Source organism: Rana temporaria, chromosome 1 (genome assembly GCF_905171775.1).
Source record: "Rana temporaria chromosome 1, aRanTem1.1, whole genome shotgun sequence".
NCBI classification, from domain to species: Eukaryota; Metazoa; Chordata; class Amphibia; order Anura; family Ranidae; genus Rana; species Rana temporaria.
In genome coordinates this window covers 386,418,246-386,432,876 of record NC_053489.1, presented here as the reverse complement: position 1 = coordinate 386,432,876, position 14,631 = coordinate 386,418,246, and the positions used below count along the sequence as shown (strand labels likewise).

General features: G+C 39.9%; 1 protein-coding gene across 18 annotated transcripts in view; it reads left to right on the top strand.

The window, feature by feature from the left end:
* The window catches only part of ADGRL3 (adhesion G protein-coupled receptor L3), a 1,059,382-nt gene that overhangs the window by 952,257 nt on the left and 92,494 nt on the right, over nucleotides 1-14,631 (top strand). For 6 of the 18 annotated variants that reach the window (XM_040322562.1, XM_040322558.1, XM_040322551.1 and 3 more), the window contains one exon: nucleotides 8,986-9,037. The exons of 8 other annotated variants lie outside the window; for them this stretch is intronic. In XM_040322562.1, the coding sequence (XP_040178496.1) occupies nucleotides 8,986-9,037 (52 nt within the window). The remainder of the gene's footprint in view (nucleotides 1-8,985; nucleotides 9,038-14,631) is intronic. 4 more of the 18 variants (XM_040322545.1, XM_040322547.1, XM_040322544.1 and 1 more) reach the window with 1 other exon arrangement.

The window sequence follows — 14,631 nt, the reverse complement described above, 5'->3', positions numbered from 1 at the left end:
CAGACTACTTTTCCCGAGCTGGCACCTTTCCTCTTCAGCCGCCAATCGCATCGGGGCTCTAAGTGTAGGCACAGATTGAAGGGACATTGGTCATGCAGCCCTGTCATCACTCGCCCCCAGCTTAAATCCACTCGCCAAATGCTAGCAGGCGAGTGGAAATTTTGAGGGCTGACATATACTACACGTGCATGTGCTAAACAGTATACAAGAATTACTGCAATGTAGGTAACCAATGAATCCTGCACATACAAAATAAATAAAGTAAAAAGAAAACAATACAGCAGTACACCCTGTGTATATATAAATGGGTGGAAGCCCAGCACACAACCTATATAGTGGCTGGAGGTCCACTCAAAGTCACAAAAAGGTGGGTACTAGTAACTGGTATAACTATAGCTGCTAATCCAAGATATGTAATTGCTATAAGCTGGATCATACAAGTTGACTGTACAAATACTGCATATATATCCTGCACATATAGTAAACAACGTACAGGTAAAAACCTATAGTGCTAGAGACCGTGACGGGCTTGTGCACAGCAATATGTGGGCTACTTAGTCCATGTCCATAAAATCATAGATAACAGTGGGCAATGGCAATACTGGATATACAGGATGTCCAAGGATGGTGAGGCGAGCAGAGGGAGTGGTCCTAGGGCTGCAGGTACGAAGTGATCCCGGTGCTCCCCTCAGGGTTCCCCACTCACCAGATGGCGCTCCCCGTTTGGGGTGCCAGGCATGTACCGCAAACTTAGATGTTAATCCTCTGCTCACACGCTCAGCTGCCCCTCCAGTAGATTTCCAGACTTCCAGAGATTGCCCGTCCGACAAGATATGCACACCAAATAGTTGCTCCGTAGTTCCAAAAAGTATATATGTGTAAAAACAAAGAGAGGAGCTCCAATGGTGTAGTACCATAAAATTTATTATAAATAAAATTAAATAAAAAATAGCCACAAATGCTCAATAGGAGCGGCTGTAACAGTATGGTAAAATGACACAATACGATAAGCAAATCCAGACGAAAAACAAAAGATTAAAGCGTCAGGAATGCAGGGTATAAGCGTGTATACGGCGGTGGGTGGCGTGCGTTCCAACCACAACCACCTGAACGCTGACCCGGAAGTGACGTATGTGCGTGCGTACGCCTGACGTATGTTTCGATTAGCTGATCGTTTTCAAAGGCGTGCCCGCACATTCGTCACTAGTAGGTATAAGTAGGTGCCGCCGGGCTGCAGGCTCCACCCCCTCCCTGCGGAGATCGAATCAGTGCCGTGGAATACGCCCATCCCTTGATGGCATAGCCAATCAGACGGCCGGCTAGCTGAAATAGGGGAATACCTTGGTAACCTGTCAGATCGCAGCACGGCGTAACACACTATACACCCCGCAGGCAGTAGTATAACAGGGTCATATTGAACGGACTATATAAAACAATAATATTAACAGCTCCTAATAGGTATATGGATCGTGATGTTGACTCTTGATAAATACATGATAAAACTGGACTGTGGACAACATAAAGGATGACAACCATTGTGGTATGACAGTCAAGGTGTCCATGTGGAGATGGTGATACACCCTAAGCCATATGTGAGTCATAATAAACAATAGTGAACAAATAGTGGGCTAAAATGCCCTGTGCTCAGTGGGGCCTGACCCTTACATATAAATAAAATTATAAGTTTAAAATTGCCCTCAGGCAGTGTATGACAACAGTTGTCATGTGGAATATTTTAAATAATAAGGCAATAACTAGTGATGGCCGTAATAGCCATAGGTTATAGATAAATGGGCTAAGACTACCCTTGTGAGTTGTGTTACACATAAGTGTCTAAACAATATATATATATACAGGTGATACTAGTAGAGAAAATAAGATGTGAGGCCTACCTGGCATAGTTAATCTACTAGGGTACAATGGATGCCCTAGTGAGTAAGAGATCACAGAGATACGTCGGCGTATCAGGAGATACGCCGTCGTATCTCTTTTGTGAATCTGGCCCTTAGTTTTAAGTGATAATAACTTGTAACTTACTCTGTTTTTTTAAGTTGGTAAAACTTAAGGTTTTTATATAAAAATAACACAATAATACAATAATAGGGTATTTAAAAAAAGGAATAGTCTCATGAAACAGGCTTTCAAAACAAATTAACATTTATTATTTATAAAGTGTTACAAATGTAATATTATTAAAGCAGCATCAAATCTAAATGTAAACATTTAAAGAAAAAATGCCTCTTTCTCAGCTAACAAATCAAACTAAAACACATGTATATACAGTATATCTGTAAAGAACATAAAATACATTTTTTAAAGCCTTTTAGGAAAGTAAATTGCACTTTAACCACTTCAGCCCCGGAAGGATTTGACCTCTTAATGACCAGGCCATTTTTTGCGATATGGCACTGCTTCGCTTTCACTGACAATTGCGCGGTTGTGCGATGTTCTACCCAAACAAAGTTAACTTTCCTTTTTTTTCCACAAATGGAGCTTTCTTTTTAGTGATATTTGATCACCTCTGTGTATTTTTTGCTCTATAAACAAAAAAAGACTGACAATTTTAAATAAAAAAAATACTGTTTACATTTTTTTATTGTTTTTACTTTTAATGGCGCAATTTGCGATTTTTAACGGGACTGCAACATTGCGGCGGACAAATCTGACCCCAAATGACACTTTTTGGGGACCAGTGACATTATTACATTGATCAGTGCGATACAAATCCATTGATCAATGTATAAATGACACTGGCAGGGAAGGGGTTAACACTGGGGGGCAATCAAGGGGTTAAGCGTGTTCTACCTGTAGGGGGAATGGGCTACCAGGGACATGACAGAGATTGCTGATTTTGATCACTGGGAACAGAAGATCACTGACATGTCATCTGGCAAAACAGGAATCGCCTTGTTTACATCCCCGTTCTGCCTCTGTATGCCATGATCGTGGGTCGCTGGTGAACCTCTAAGCCGACGGACCTGTGGGCAACTCCCGTGGCAGGCGCGTGCCGTTATCTCCTGTGCAAAGAACAATGCGCACCTACGGCAGTTTGCGCAGGAGAGCCGACCTCCCGCAGTATAATGACGGTGGCTGGTCGGCAAGCGTGAGTATGAACTTTTGAAGATAGATTCCCCACATCTAGCTCTAAAAAGATCTTCTGAAAAACTTCAAAGCTATATTTTAGGTTTTCAGGGTAGCTCATGCTAAAAGCATAAATGAGTCCAATAATCATTCTCAGTGATACAAAATGAGAGTGCTATATGAAAAAAAATACACTGTACCAATCTGTTTGTTTTTCGAGCCAATGCAACATAAATATGTTATATTTGTTTTTAAAATGTAATAACACAGTGCAAAGTGGGCGGGGCTTTAGGTTACATAATCTAACGTTGAATGTCCTATATCTCAAAAACCGAACAAACAGAAGGTTTGTTTTTGTTGTACAAATCAGCACAAATGCAGCACAAACAAATTGTATAATTGTTTTTAAAATGTAATAACATGTGGTGCAAAGTGGGAGAGGCTTCATCAACTATAATGCGCAATATCTCTGAAACCAAACCAGCACATACGTTCATTTTGCAGCACAAATCGTCACAGATGCAGTGCAAACGAATGCTATATTTGTTTTTACATTTTAATAACATTGGGTGCAAAGTGGGCGGGGCTTGATAATACATAATCTGAATTTGTATTCCAATATTTAAAAAACCGAACCGGCTGAAACATTCATTTTTGTGGCACAAAATAGTTTTTAAGTTGGCAGCTGGCGGTCCCTCACCCTGCATCTTGGTTGTGTTCTGCCGCATGCAGTAAGCACTAACTTTGCGCTCGCACAAGTGAGTTGTCTCAATAGGTGTATACAACAGACGTATGTCCATTTATTATAAAATATATTAATCTGTACATTATTTTTCGTAAATGTAAAAGGTGTGTTTTAAGAACTAATGAAAATGAAGTAAGGTACTTAAAATATCAAAGTAAATTAATTAACATTTATTTTAATTACAAGCCAACAGAATCATTCTTATCAGTGTTGTATTTATAAAATGTTTATTTTCTTTACCCACATGCCCAGAGAACTGCTTTTTTTTTGTTGGCGAAAATAAATACATTTTAATGAATAGCAGCAATAATTTGTGTTCTATACCTGCCGGGAGTTTTTCTTCAAGTTGGTGCTATTAAACTGTATGTAATGGCAATTCGTTTTTTTGTTTTTTTTTCAGTTTTGAATAGAATTGAATGGTGCTAGAATCTCTAAAAACATTTTATTATGGTTCCCATGCTGGAGAGAATTACCCCTCTATTTGTATTGGTTACCATTGTGGTTACTCCGGTGCGGTGAATTACCCCTCTAGTTGTATTGGTTACCATTGTGGTTTCTCCGTTGAGGTGAATTACCCCTCTATTTGTCTTGGTGACCATTGTGGTTTCCCTGCTGAGGGGAATTACCCCTCTATTTGACTTGGTGACCATTGTTACGGAGACATAAACTTTGAGTAATTTTTAGAGTTGTCATGAAAGTTGTGAGGGGAAACTTCCAATGTGGGCAAATGTTTCTGGTGACAATTTGTTAAATATTCAAAGCGCTTGAACCAGCTACTTATATATGCAGTGCAAACCTTCTCACTGTTAAAACATCCTAATTGTTTATTGTTTTTTTTAAGTCTTCATACATTGTTTCTTGAAGCCCTGATAACGAGGGTGGAGTACAGCCCCAAAACACATTTAATGTTGTAAACAATTGGTGTTTGGAATTAACTTATATCTGGACCCCTATAAAATAGTGTGGCACTTCATCTCTAGAGTTTGTATTGCTGTCTGTGTCTCCGGTGGTCATCTACTCTCTGTATTTGTTCTGATGACCATTGCCAACAGAAAAGAAAGTGATGGGAATTCTAAAGTTTTTCAGTAGTTACCAGAACAGGATTAGAAAGCAAATTGTTCAATTAAGTCTGGATTTTTCCTTTTCTTTGACAATTAATTTCTAAGGAAAATGCACAACACTGAGGGATGCTTGGGGGTGTACAATCAGGAAGTGGAAATAGTAAAGGGGTTTACAGCTTTGGGCTGTGCTGTGCCTTAATTGGTTTATGCTAAGTGTACACACACAGCCTGTGACCTGTGACCAGTTTAATGTAAATAATCTTAAAATGAATTTTAAAGGGTCAGTCCACTCAAATGAACCGCCTGACATCTCACTGTTAATTTTTTACTTATTTTCTATCAAGCAGGTTGCAACTGGATGTGCTAGAACATGCAAAGGGGGTCAGCACATCCAAAACTGTTGTGGACAGGAAAAGAGTAAAAAATTATAACAGGCAGTTGGAATATCCAAGAAACCAGGGGCTGACTAAATCCAACAGGATCCGCTAATTACTGAAGCATCTATTGGTTACGCTGGCCCTTTATTATATTTACCAACAAAACATTGTTTCTGTGTATAGTCTATAAATGTATATGTTCATTAACCAGCCATATTTGCTCATTAAATTTGCAGACTCTGCTCCTTGCATTGCACTGCACAATGACTGTTTCATTACTTGTTTTCTGTGCATGTCTGTGGGTCAGGTCTGGCCCAAATGGAAAAAATGTATTAACTGAGGCTTAGAATAAAAACTAAATAATTAGGCTTATCTCGTTTACAGTCAAATTCGGAAAACACCTATTTTTTATTTGTGGCTTTTCACATAGCATAACAACAAAAATATTAATAACATTCCAGCTTGCCTTTTTTAGTTGCTCTTTTCTGTAAACTCTAGCAAGAAAAAATACTACTAGTTCTCTTTTTTTATAAGGGGGCTGGAGAATTGTGTTAGCCATCTTTAACTCTGTCTGTACTGTGCAGGAATAGCTTCATTATCAATTGTAACTAGATGTGAACACTGTCTGTTCTAAGAAAGGATTTAAAGTTCAGAGGCTAGGCATATTGCAATGTATGTTAATGAGAACAGACTTTGGACAGACTCACTCTGAAGTTATTCAAAAAACCTTGCAGTCAGTTATGGCACCTTCCCCTGGGGAAACATCTACAGAAATATATAAAAAAAATGTAATGCATGCTGTGTGAATGGGAACACATAATAAACATATGATGGGATTTCCCCAAATTTGACTGAAAAAGTGGAAATACACTTTAAGCAGGCTCACTAATAAAATTCATTGATGCAGCATAAATTTACCACATCACATGTAGAAATCTGTATATGAAATACATTAATTAAAACATAAAACAAGTAACAATTTTAATCAAACTGAACATTACTCTGAATTAAATGTTATAATAATAATAACTCAACAGAAATTTGTGACAATATTAAATAGTTTCCTTTTAAGTAACAATCGGAAGTAGCATCTTAAAAACAAATACTGCAAAAACACACAAAGGATCAGTTTACTTAGGCTGATTTAACCACTTCCATACAGGGCATTTTCACCCCCTTCCTGCCCAGACCAATTTTTAGTTTTCAACGCTGTTGCATTTTGAATGACAATTGCGAGGTTATGCAACACTGTACCCAAATTAAATCTATGTGTTTTTTCCCCCCACAAATAGAGCTTTCTTTTGGTGGTATTTGATTACCTCTGCGGTTTTTATTTTTTGCGCTATAAACGAGCAACAATTTTGAAAAAAGCACAATATTTTTTACTTTTTGATTTAAATAATATTAATTAAAAAAAAAAAAATTATCTCAATTTAGGCCAATATGTATTCTTCTACATATTTTTGGTAAAAAAATCGCAATAGGTGTATTATGATTGGTTTGCACAAAAGTTATAGCATCTACAAAATAGGGGATAGAATTATGGCATTTTTATTTTATTAATTTTTTTTACTAGTAATGGCGGCACTCTGCAATTTTTATTGTGACCGTGACATTGCGGTGGACATATCAGACACTTTTGACACATATTTGGGACCATTCACATTTATACAGTGATTAGTGCTATAAAACTGCACTGATTACTGTGTAAATGTGACTGACAGGGAAGGGGTTAACACTAGGGGACAATCAAGGGCTTAAATATGTTCCCTAGGGAGTGATTCTAACTGTAGGGGGAGGAGACCAATCTGTGTTCCTCTGTACTGGGAACACACATCGGTCTCCTCTCCTCTGACAGGACGTGGATCTGTGTGTTTACACACACAGATCTATGGTCCTGCTGTGATCACGGGCAATCGCGGGTTCCTGGCGGACATCGCGACCGCCGGGCACTCGCACCAGGTCCTAAGTAATGCGGCGGACGCGCGCGCCCCCTAGACTGCCGGGAAGCCCAGGACATCATATGAGAGAAGTTCCTGCCAACATCATTTTAGTATGGCTCAGTAAGGAACTGGTTAATACTTAAAGCAATGTTAACCCCCAAACAAACATATAGTGGCTGCATTGATATATATTTTTTTTATTTGCTTTTTTACTGTATTTTTAACCAGTGATCCCGCCAGTAACATACCTTCTGTCTTAGGGTGTCTCGACTCCACTAAAGGGTTAAAGAGTACAACTTTGGAACACAGTTTTGTCAATCTGGGGAGAGGGTAGTGTTTGATGAACTAGTACAGGGATATATAATTAGCGAACCTCCAGTTGTTGCAAAACTACAACTCCCATCATGCCTCTGCCTTTGGGTTTCATACCTGTGGCTGTCAGAGTCTTGCTATGCCTCACGGGACTTGTAGTTCTGCAACAGCTGGAGGTCCGCTAATTGCATATCTCTGCATTAGTAGATTTAGATGGACTTGACAAACTCCAGTTAACACGTTTTAGGCAGTTACAGCAACAGCTGGATTTAAGGTTTCACAGAAATCAATAAAATCTGACCACAACAACCATCCCATCAGTGTTATTTTGTCTCAACACTTCAACTGCCAGTTTAGCTAGAGAGGGAGAAAAAATGGGGCAAAAGCCTAAATAAGGGAACAAATGTAGTCATCACATCTAAGAATTGGTAAGCGGCAATATATTAATTACTGGGGGGTTAATACCAAAACTACTAAAAAAACTGATTTACTATTTGTAAATAAAAATATAAATTGGTTAGTAAATTAATGTGTTCTTTTTTGTGTCGTTTTTAGTGTAGTTTGCAACATAGATTACTTATCATCATGCTTGTAATGTTTTGATTGCCATTTTACTCTTTTCCCTCCTCTTTTTTGTGTTATACTTTTATGCTTTACCTTTTTCATTTTCCTTTTTTCATTTGTTTTACCTTATTTTGACCTCATCACTAAACCTCCATATATTGGCTAGATTATTCTACTTTAAATCTTCTACTTAATGAATATTTTGCATTGTAATGATACATCCCTGCTTTATTTCTCTTCCTCCTTCATGCTCTTTTCAACTTTTCTGCTTTCTCTTCCTTTTTTGTTGTTCTTTCAAATACATGTTTATAGTCATGCTCATTTTCACGTTTTATCTTTTTTTTTAGCTTGCATGCCATACCTTAAATGAAGAGGGAAAAATTTTGGTTAAAAATACGGTTTTGTTTCAATTGTCCATTGTTATATCCTCTTGGTATTGAATTTGTTTGTTTACATGTTAACCATAAACAATGTTTTTACTGAGTGATTACTTAAATTATTAAGCCAGAAATTATATCTGCTTTTAATTTGTTGTAATGTTACTATTAGTACTACCACATATAATAATAATACATTTTTTAGTTACAGTTGTTAAAGATTTTCACAGTCCACCATACACAGCAATTTATGTACAATTAATTGGCAACATATAGTTTTGTTTGCTTTTAGGAGAAAGTTACAGCCAAAATGTATACATGAAGTGGGTTACTTTACATGCATAAAAGGCAAATCACTGAATATGCATTTGCATAAATATAAAAAAAAAATGCAAAAAGATGACAAAATCTAGTTCAGAATATGATTTTCATCTACGTGCTCACGTGTTTTACATGTTTCAGATGTTGTAGTAAGCTTTACTTATTGTTTTTTTTTTCTTTCCTTTCCTTCATGCTGTCGTTTAGAGCCCTACAGAGAGACAAGTATGGGAGTAAAACTAAATATTGCATATCAAATGTAATTTTTCTAGTTTAATTTATCATATTTATATATTAGTAAATAATTAACCAGCAACATTCTAAAAAAAGTTGTTTTACGTCAGCCCTTGCTGTATTATATGGCATCTTAAGACCATACCAAAAAATGTAATGTTATATTAACTATTTTTTAAGTATGGATGATGAGCAACCAGTTTCGTTTGCTCAAAATATCTTGTGTAAATAGGTGATGCCAAAGCATACAGTAAAGGCTGAAATTAGTGAAATTAAATGTGACTGGTTCTTCTCAATTTTTTCATGAAAATTATATTGTTTATCATATAATAATGTCCTATGATCAATGTATGGGCATTACAAAAATTATGGATTTTCTATTTTTATATTTCATGCATTTTGTAAAAGATTTTCATTGTATGTGGTGTAATTTAGGCTATGTACATACAATAACTTGCTGTAACCATAACCAGTGCATATGGTGAGCATTTCAACTCTCAACTCAGTGAAAACACACCTTTAGGGAGCCATTGAAGTGATTAGGGACAGCAGCAATAGTTATTTTTAAGTAAAACAGTGTAAAGTGCAGTGAATGCTTCAACAAGAGCTTTCCTGTACTGAGCCCTTTAACTGATTGGGATCCCCCTACCCAAAATGCCAGGTCATTCTTGGCTTACTCCAGGTGCTTTCTTTTGGGCTTCATATGTATGCAGCCATGCATACCTTTGATAAAAAAAAAACAGAATTCATGCACAGTAATGCAACCATTTTTAAAGTGCCATGTGAATATATGACAATATGTTTGTATAGACAAACACACACATGAACACATCACAAAAACAAATAAGACAGAAGTATAGTGTTCAGTTTAGGCATTCTGATACCCTAAACACCAGATACAATGGTGTTCTTAATACTTTTCAGTACACTAGTACTGTACTTGGTTCAGGGTCGGCCACTTCCCATGTGTTTTTTTCCTTATTATTCTTACTCTCTCTTTACATTTGTACACTTAACAAATTTCTTCTTACGTACAACTAAGTTTGTCAGCAGACAAAAGTTAGTGATGCTGTTTTACTATGCCTCATGAATTCAGTTCCCTGCAACAATATCAGCTAAACAGTTGTATTGCAGTGTGAGTATTCAGTTGTCTGGTTGGGACAGTGTATGTCGGATGAAGAAAACCATAGATACTGATTTGGGGCCAGATCCACAAAAGAGATACGACGGAGTAACTGATGTTACTCCATCGTATCCCTTGTCCTAACTTTGGAACTGATCCACAGAAGCAGTTTTCCAAAGTTAGGCAGAAGATCCGGCATGTGTAATTGAATTACACTGCCGAATCTTAGGATGCAGTACCGCATCCGCCGCTGGGGGCATTTCGAGTCGAAATGCCGCTTCTAGTATGCAAATTAGCACTTAGAGCGATCCAATTCGATTCGTTTTTTCGCCGTAAGTTTTAGTTTGCAAGTGTAAAACTAGGGCTGGTGTTACAAAGTGTAAAGTTAGTCACACCATGTAAAAGCCCATTCAAGCGACGGCATTTGGCATGCATTCCTGAGGGAGAACTCCATGCCAATTTTCAAATAAAAAACCGGCATGGGTTCCCCCCCCAGGAGCATACCAGGCCCTTAGGTCTGGTATGGGTTGTAAGGAGACCCCCCCTACGCCGAAAAATCGACGTAGGGGGTCCCCCTACGATCCATACCAGACCCGTATCCAAAGCACGCTACCCGGCCGGCCAGGAATGGGAGTGGGGACGAGCGAGCGCCCCCCCTCCTGAGCCGTACCAGGCCGCATGCCCTCAACATGGGGGGGTTGGGTGCTCTGGGGCAGGGGGGCGCACTGCGGGCCCCCCCACCCCAGAGCACCCTGTCCCCATGTTGATGAGGACAGGACCTCTTCCCGACAACCCTGGCCGTTGGTTGTCGGGGTCTGCGGGCGGGGTGCTTATCGGAATCCCCAGATACTGGCCCCCCACCCTAAGTGAATGGATATGGGGTACATCGTACCCCTACCCATTCACCTGGAGGAAAAGTGATAGTTAGTAAACACACAACACAAGGGTTTTTAAAATAATTTATTAGTCTGCTCCGGAGGCCCCCCTGTCTTCTTTATTAGCTCTAATACCAGGGGGGGGCTTCTTCTTCCGCTCTCCGGGGGTCTTCTCCGCTCTCCGGGGGTCTTCTCCGCTCTCCGGGGGGGGGCTTCTTCTTCCGCTCTCCGGGGGGGGGGTCTTCTCCGCTCTCCGGGGGTCTTCTTCTATCTTCTATGTTGACTCAACGCCTCTTCTCACTGCAATGATGGAAGCGCGCCTTGCATCCCATTTATATAGGCATCACCGTCCCATCATGCTCCGGTAGGTACCCACGTGGTGGGTGCCTACCCACGTGCACCCACCACGTGGGTACCTACCGGAGCATGATGGGACGGTGATGCCTATATAAATGGGATGCAAGGCGCGCTTCCATCATTGCAGTGAGAAGAGGCGTCGGGGTCAACATCGGAAGAGGGGAGAAGAACAGAAGAGAAGAACATGACGTCACAGAAGACCGCGCTGGCTGCCTGCTAGTAATTGAGCTAACACACGAAGATAGCAGGCAGCCAGCGCTGAAGGAGAAGGCACCGGACAGCTGCAGAAGAACCGGGGTGCGCCGAGTCAACAGCGGAGAGCAGCGAAGATAGAAGAAGACCCCCGGAGAGCGGAGAAGACCCCCCCGGAGAGCGGAGAAGACCCCCGGAGAGCGGAGAAGACCCCCGGAGAGCGGAAGAAGAAGCCCCCCCTGGTATTAGAGCTAATAAAGAAGACAGGGGGGGCCTCCGGAGCAGACTAATAAATTTGAGGGGACTCCCAGATTCCGATAAGCACCCCGCCCGCAGACCCCGACAACCAACGGCCAGGGTTGTCGGGAAGAGGTCCTGTCCTCATCAACATGGGGACAGGGTGCTCTGGGGTGGGGGGGCCCGCAGTGCGCCCCCCTGCCCCAGAGCACCCAACCCCCCCATGTTGAGGGCATGCGGCCTGGTACGGCTCAGGAGGGGGGGGGCGCTCGCTCGTCCCCACTCCCATTCCTGGCCGGCCGGGTAGCGTGCTTTGGATACGGGTCTGGTATGGATTGTAGGGGGACCCCCTACGTCGATTTTTCATCGTAGGGGGGTCTCCTTACAACCCATACCAGACCTAAGGGCCTGGTATGCTCCTGGGGGGGGAACCCATGCCGGTTTTTTATTTGAAAATTGGCATGGAGTTTTCCCTCAGGAATGCATGCCGAGCGACGCTGTCAATTTTTTTTTTTCCCGACGCAACTTTTTTAAGCCGGCGCGATCCACAAAACTCGGCGACTCGCCCCATTTGAATAGGAACGCCTTGCGCCGGCCGGATTTAAGTTACACAGCCTGAAATTTCTAGGTAAGTGCTTTGTGGATCGGGCACTTAGGTAGAAATTTTAAGGCAGTGTAACTTAAATGGGATTTTTTAAGTTGCGCCAGGTTTTTGTGGATCTGGCCCATAGAGTGCAAATTTAAGAGCAAATGGGTACTGCTGGGTTATCACATTAAATATTTTCTTTATTACACTTTTCCATACTGAATTCTCTGCCTTATATTTGGCTGTTCATATATTTAGTATTATAAGTAACATTGACCTTTGTAAGCCTATTCAAATTACATTCCTGACATCAGTTAAGATGTTAATTAGGACTTGAAGCTCAGAAAGGGTTAGAACAAGGTTTAGTACTTGAAATCTTAGATAACCTAGATAGGGCTGGATTGACACCCTTGTGTGTCTGTTTTCATGCATTTTACATGCATTAACAATAATTATGAATTTTCATTGTCATAAATAGAATGTCGGTGCATCAAATATCTGATGTACATGAATACATATTATAGATGCAAACTAGCACCAATTAAAGTAATGGTTAATGTGTACATGCAGTGGCATATGTTAAATCCATTATATTACAGAAACGTTTAGAAATTTATAATAATGTAATTCCTAGAGTACAAATTCTTTATTTTACCAATAAATATTTAGACTAAATTCACTTTTGCGTTGCGGTAACCTATGGTTATACTGTTCGATTTGGCAGTGCACTTCAACACAATAGTACATGCGTTGTGTTCCAGTGAAATTCATTCTTTATATACACTAAGGATACACTAAGTGCCCATTCACGCCTATTGCAGTAAGCACATGGGTAGGTGTGAATTTATCATTTTACTGTGAGTTTAGAAAATAATCACCCCCCTTTAAAATAATCACATTTTGTTGCTTTGCAGCCTGAAATGAAGACAGACACATTTTTTTACCCAGCTGTATTTACTATTGCAACTAACATCCAAATGAAAGATATAACACCAACATGTCAGAAAAAAAACAGAATCACTAAGTTAAAAAAAAAGGATCATCCTCTTATGTTTGTATTTTGTTGGACCACATTTTGCTTTAATTACAGCCTTTAATCTGTTGGGATATGTCTCTACTAAATTTGCACATCTAAATTTTGCAATATTTGCCCACTCTTTTCAGAATTGCTCAAGTTAATTCATATTTGATGGTGACCGTTTGTAAACTGCAGACTTCAAGTGATCCCACAGATCTTCAATGGGGTTTAGGTCTGGGCTCTGACTAAGCCATGCAAAGAGATTCACCTTTTTTCTCCTTTAACCTCCCTGGCGGTATGATTCTGTCTGGAATTACGTACCAAAAGCGGTACAATTATTTTGCAAGGAAATTTGGCGTTTTATACTGTAGGCCTGTAATTCTTAGGAATAACTCACTTAAATCTGACCAAACAAGAGTCTTGTAGGCATCCCGGGTATGATTTTTTTTTAAAAACAAAATTATAAATTATAATATAATAAATAATTATAAATAATTATAATAAATAATTATAAATAATTATAATAAATAATTATTCAATAATGTAATCAACTCAAAATCACTGAAATTTGCTCAGTTGCAGAATTGTCGCTGTCATTACTTTTATTTTTTTATGACGAATTTCCCCACAAATCGCTATCGCACAATTCTGCAAGTGATTATAATTTATTATCGCTGTTTTCTAGCTGATCTAAAACCATTTTTGACATAAAGGGACACTTTTGGACAATCTACAGTTTGCAGGGAGAAAAAACTGTTTTTATTATATAAAAGTACATGTAGGGCACTGGACAGACCACTAGGGACAAGGGGGGGGGTGTATTTTTTACATACAGTACTGTAATCTATAAGATTACAGTATACTGTATGTATTGTGTTTGTTTACTTTTTTGAATTTGGCGCCGTTCTCCGCTCCCGTCCATCGTAACGTCGCAGGGAACGGAGATCGGCGGCACACGGGGAGACTGTGAATCGAGCGAGGAGGACCCGCTCGCTCACACAGAGGGGTGGCATCGCTGGATCCAGGGACAAGGTAAGTAACTTGCCTGTGGATTCAGTGAGCAGGTAAGCCGCGCCGCTGCACACTCTGCACGTCCACCCCGAGCGTGACTCAGGGATACCGATTTTAGCATTAAAAATCCACCCCGAGTCACGCTCGGGTTTACTGCTAAGGGGGTTAACCACTGTGTAATCATTTTTGCTGTGTGCTTTGGGGGTCATTGTCTTGTTAG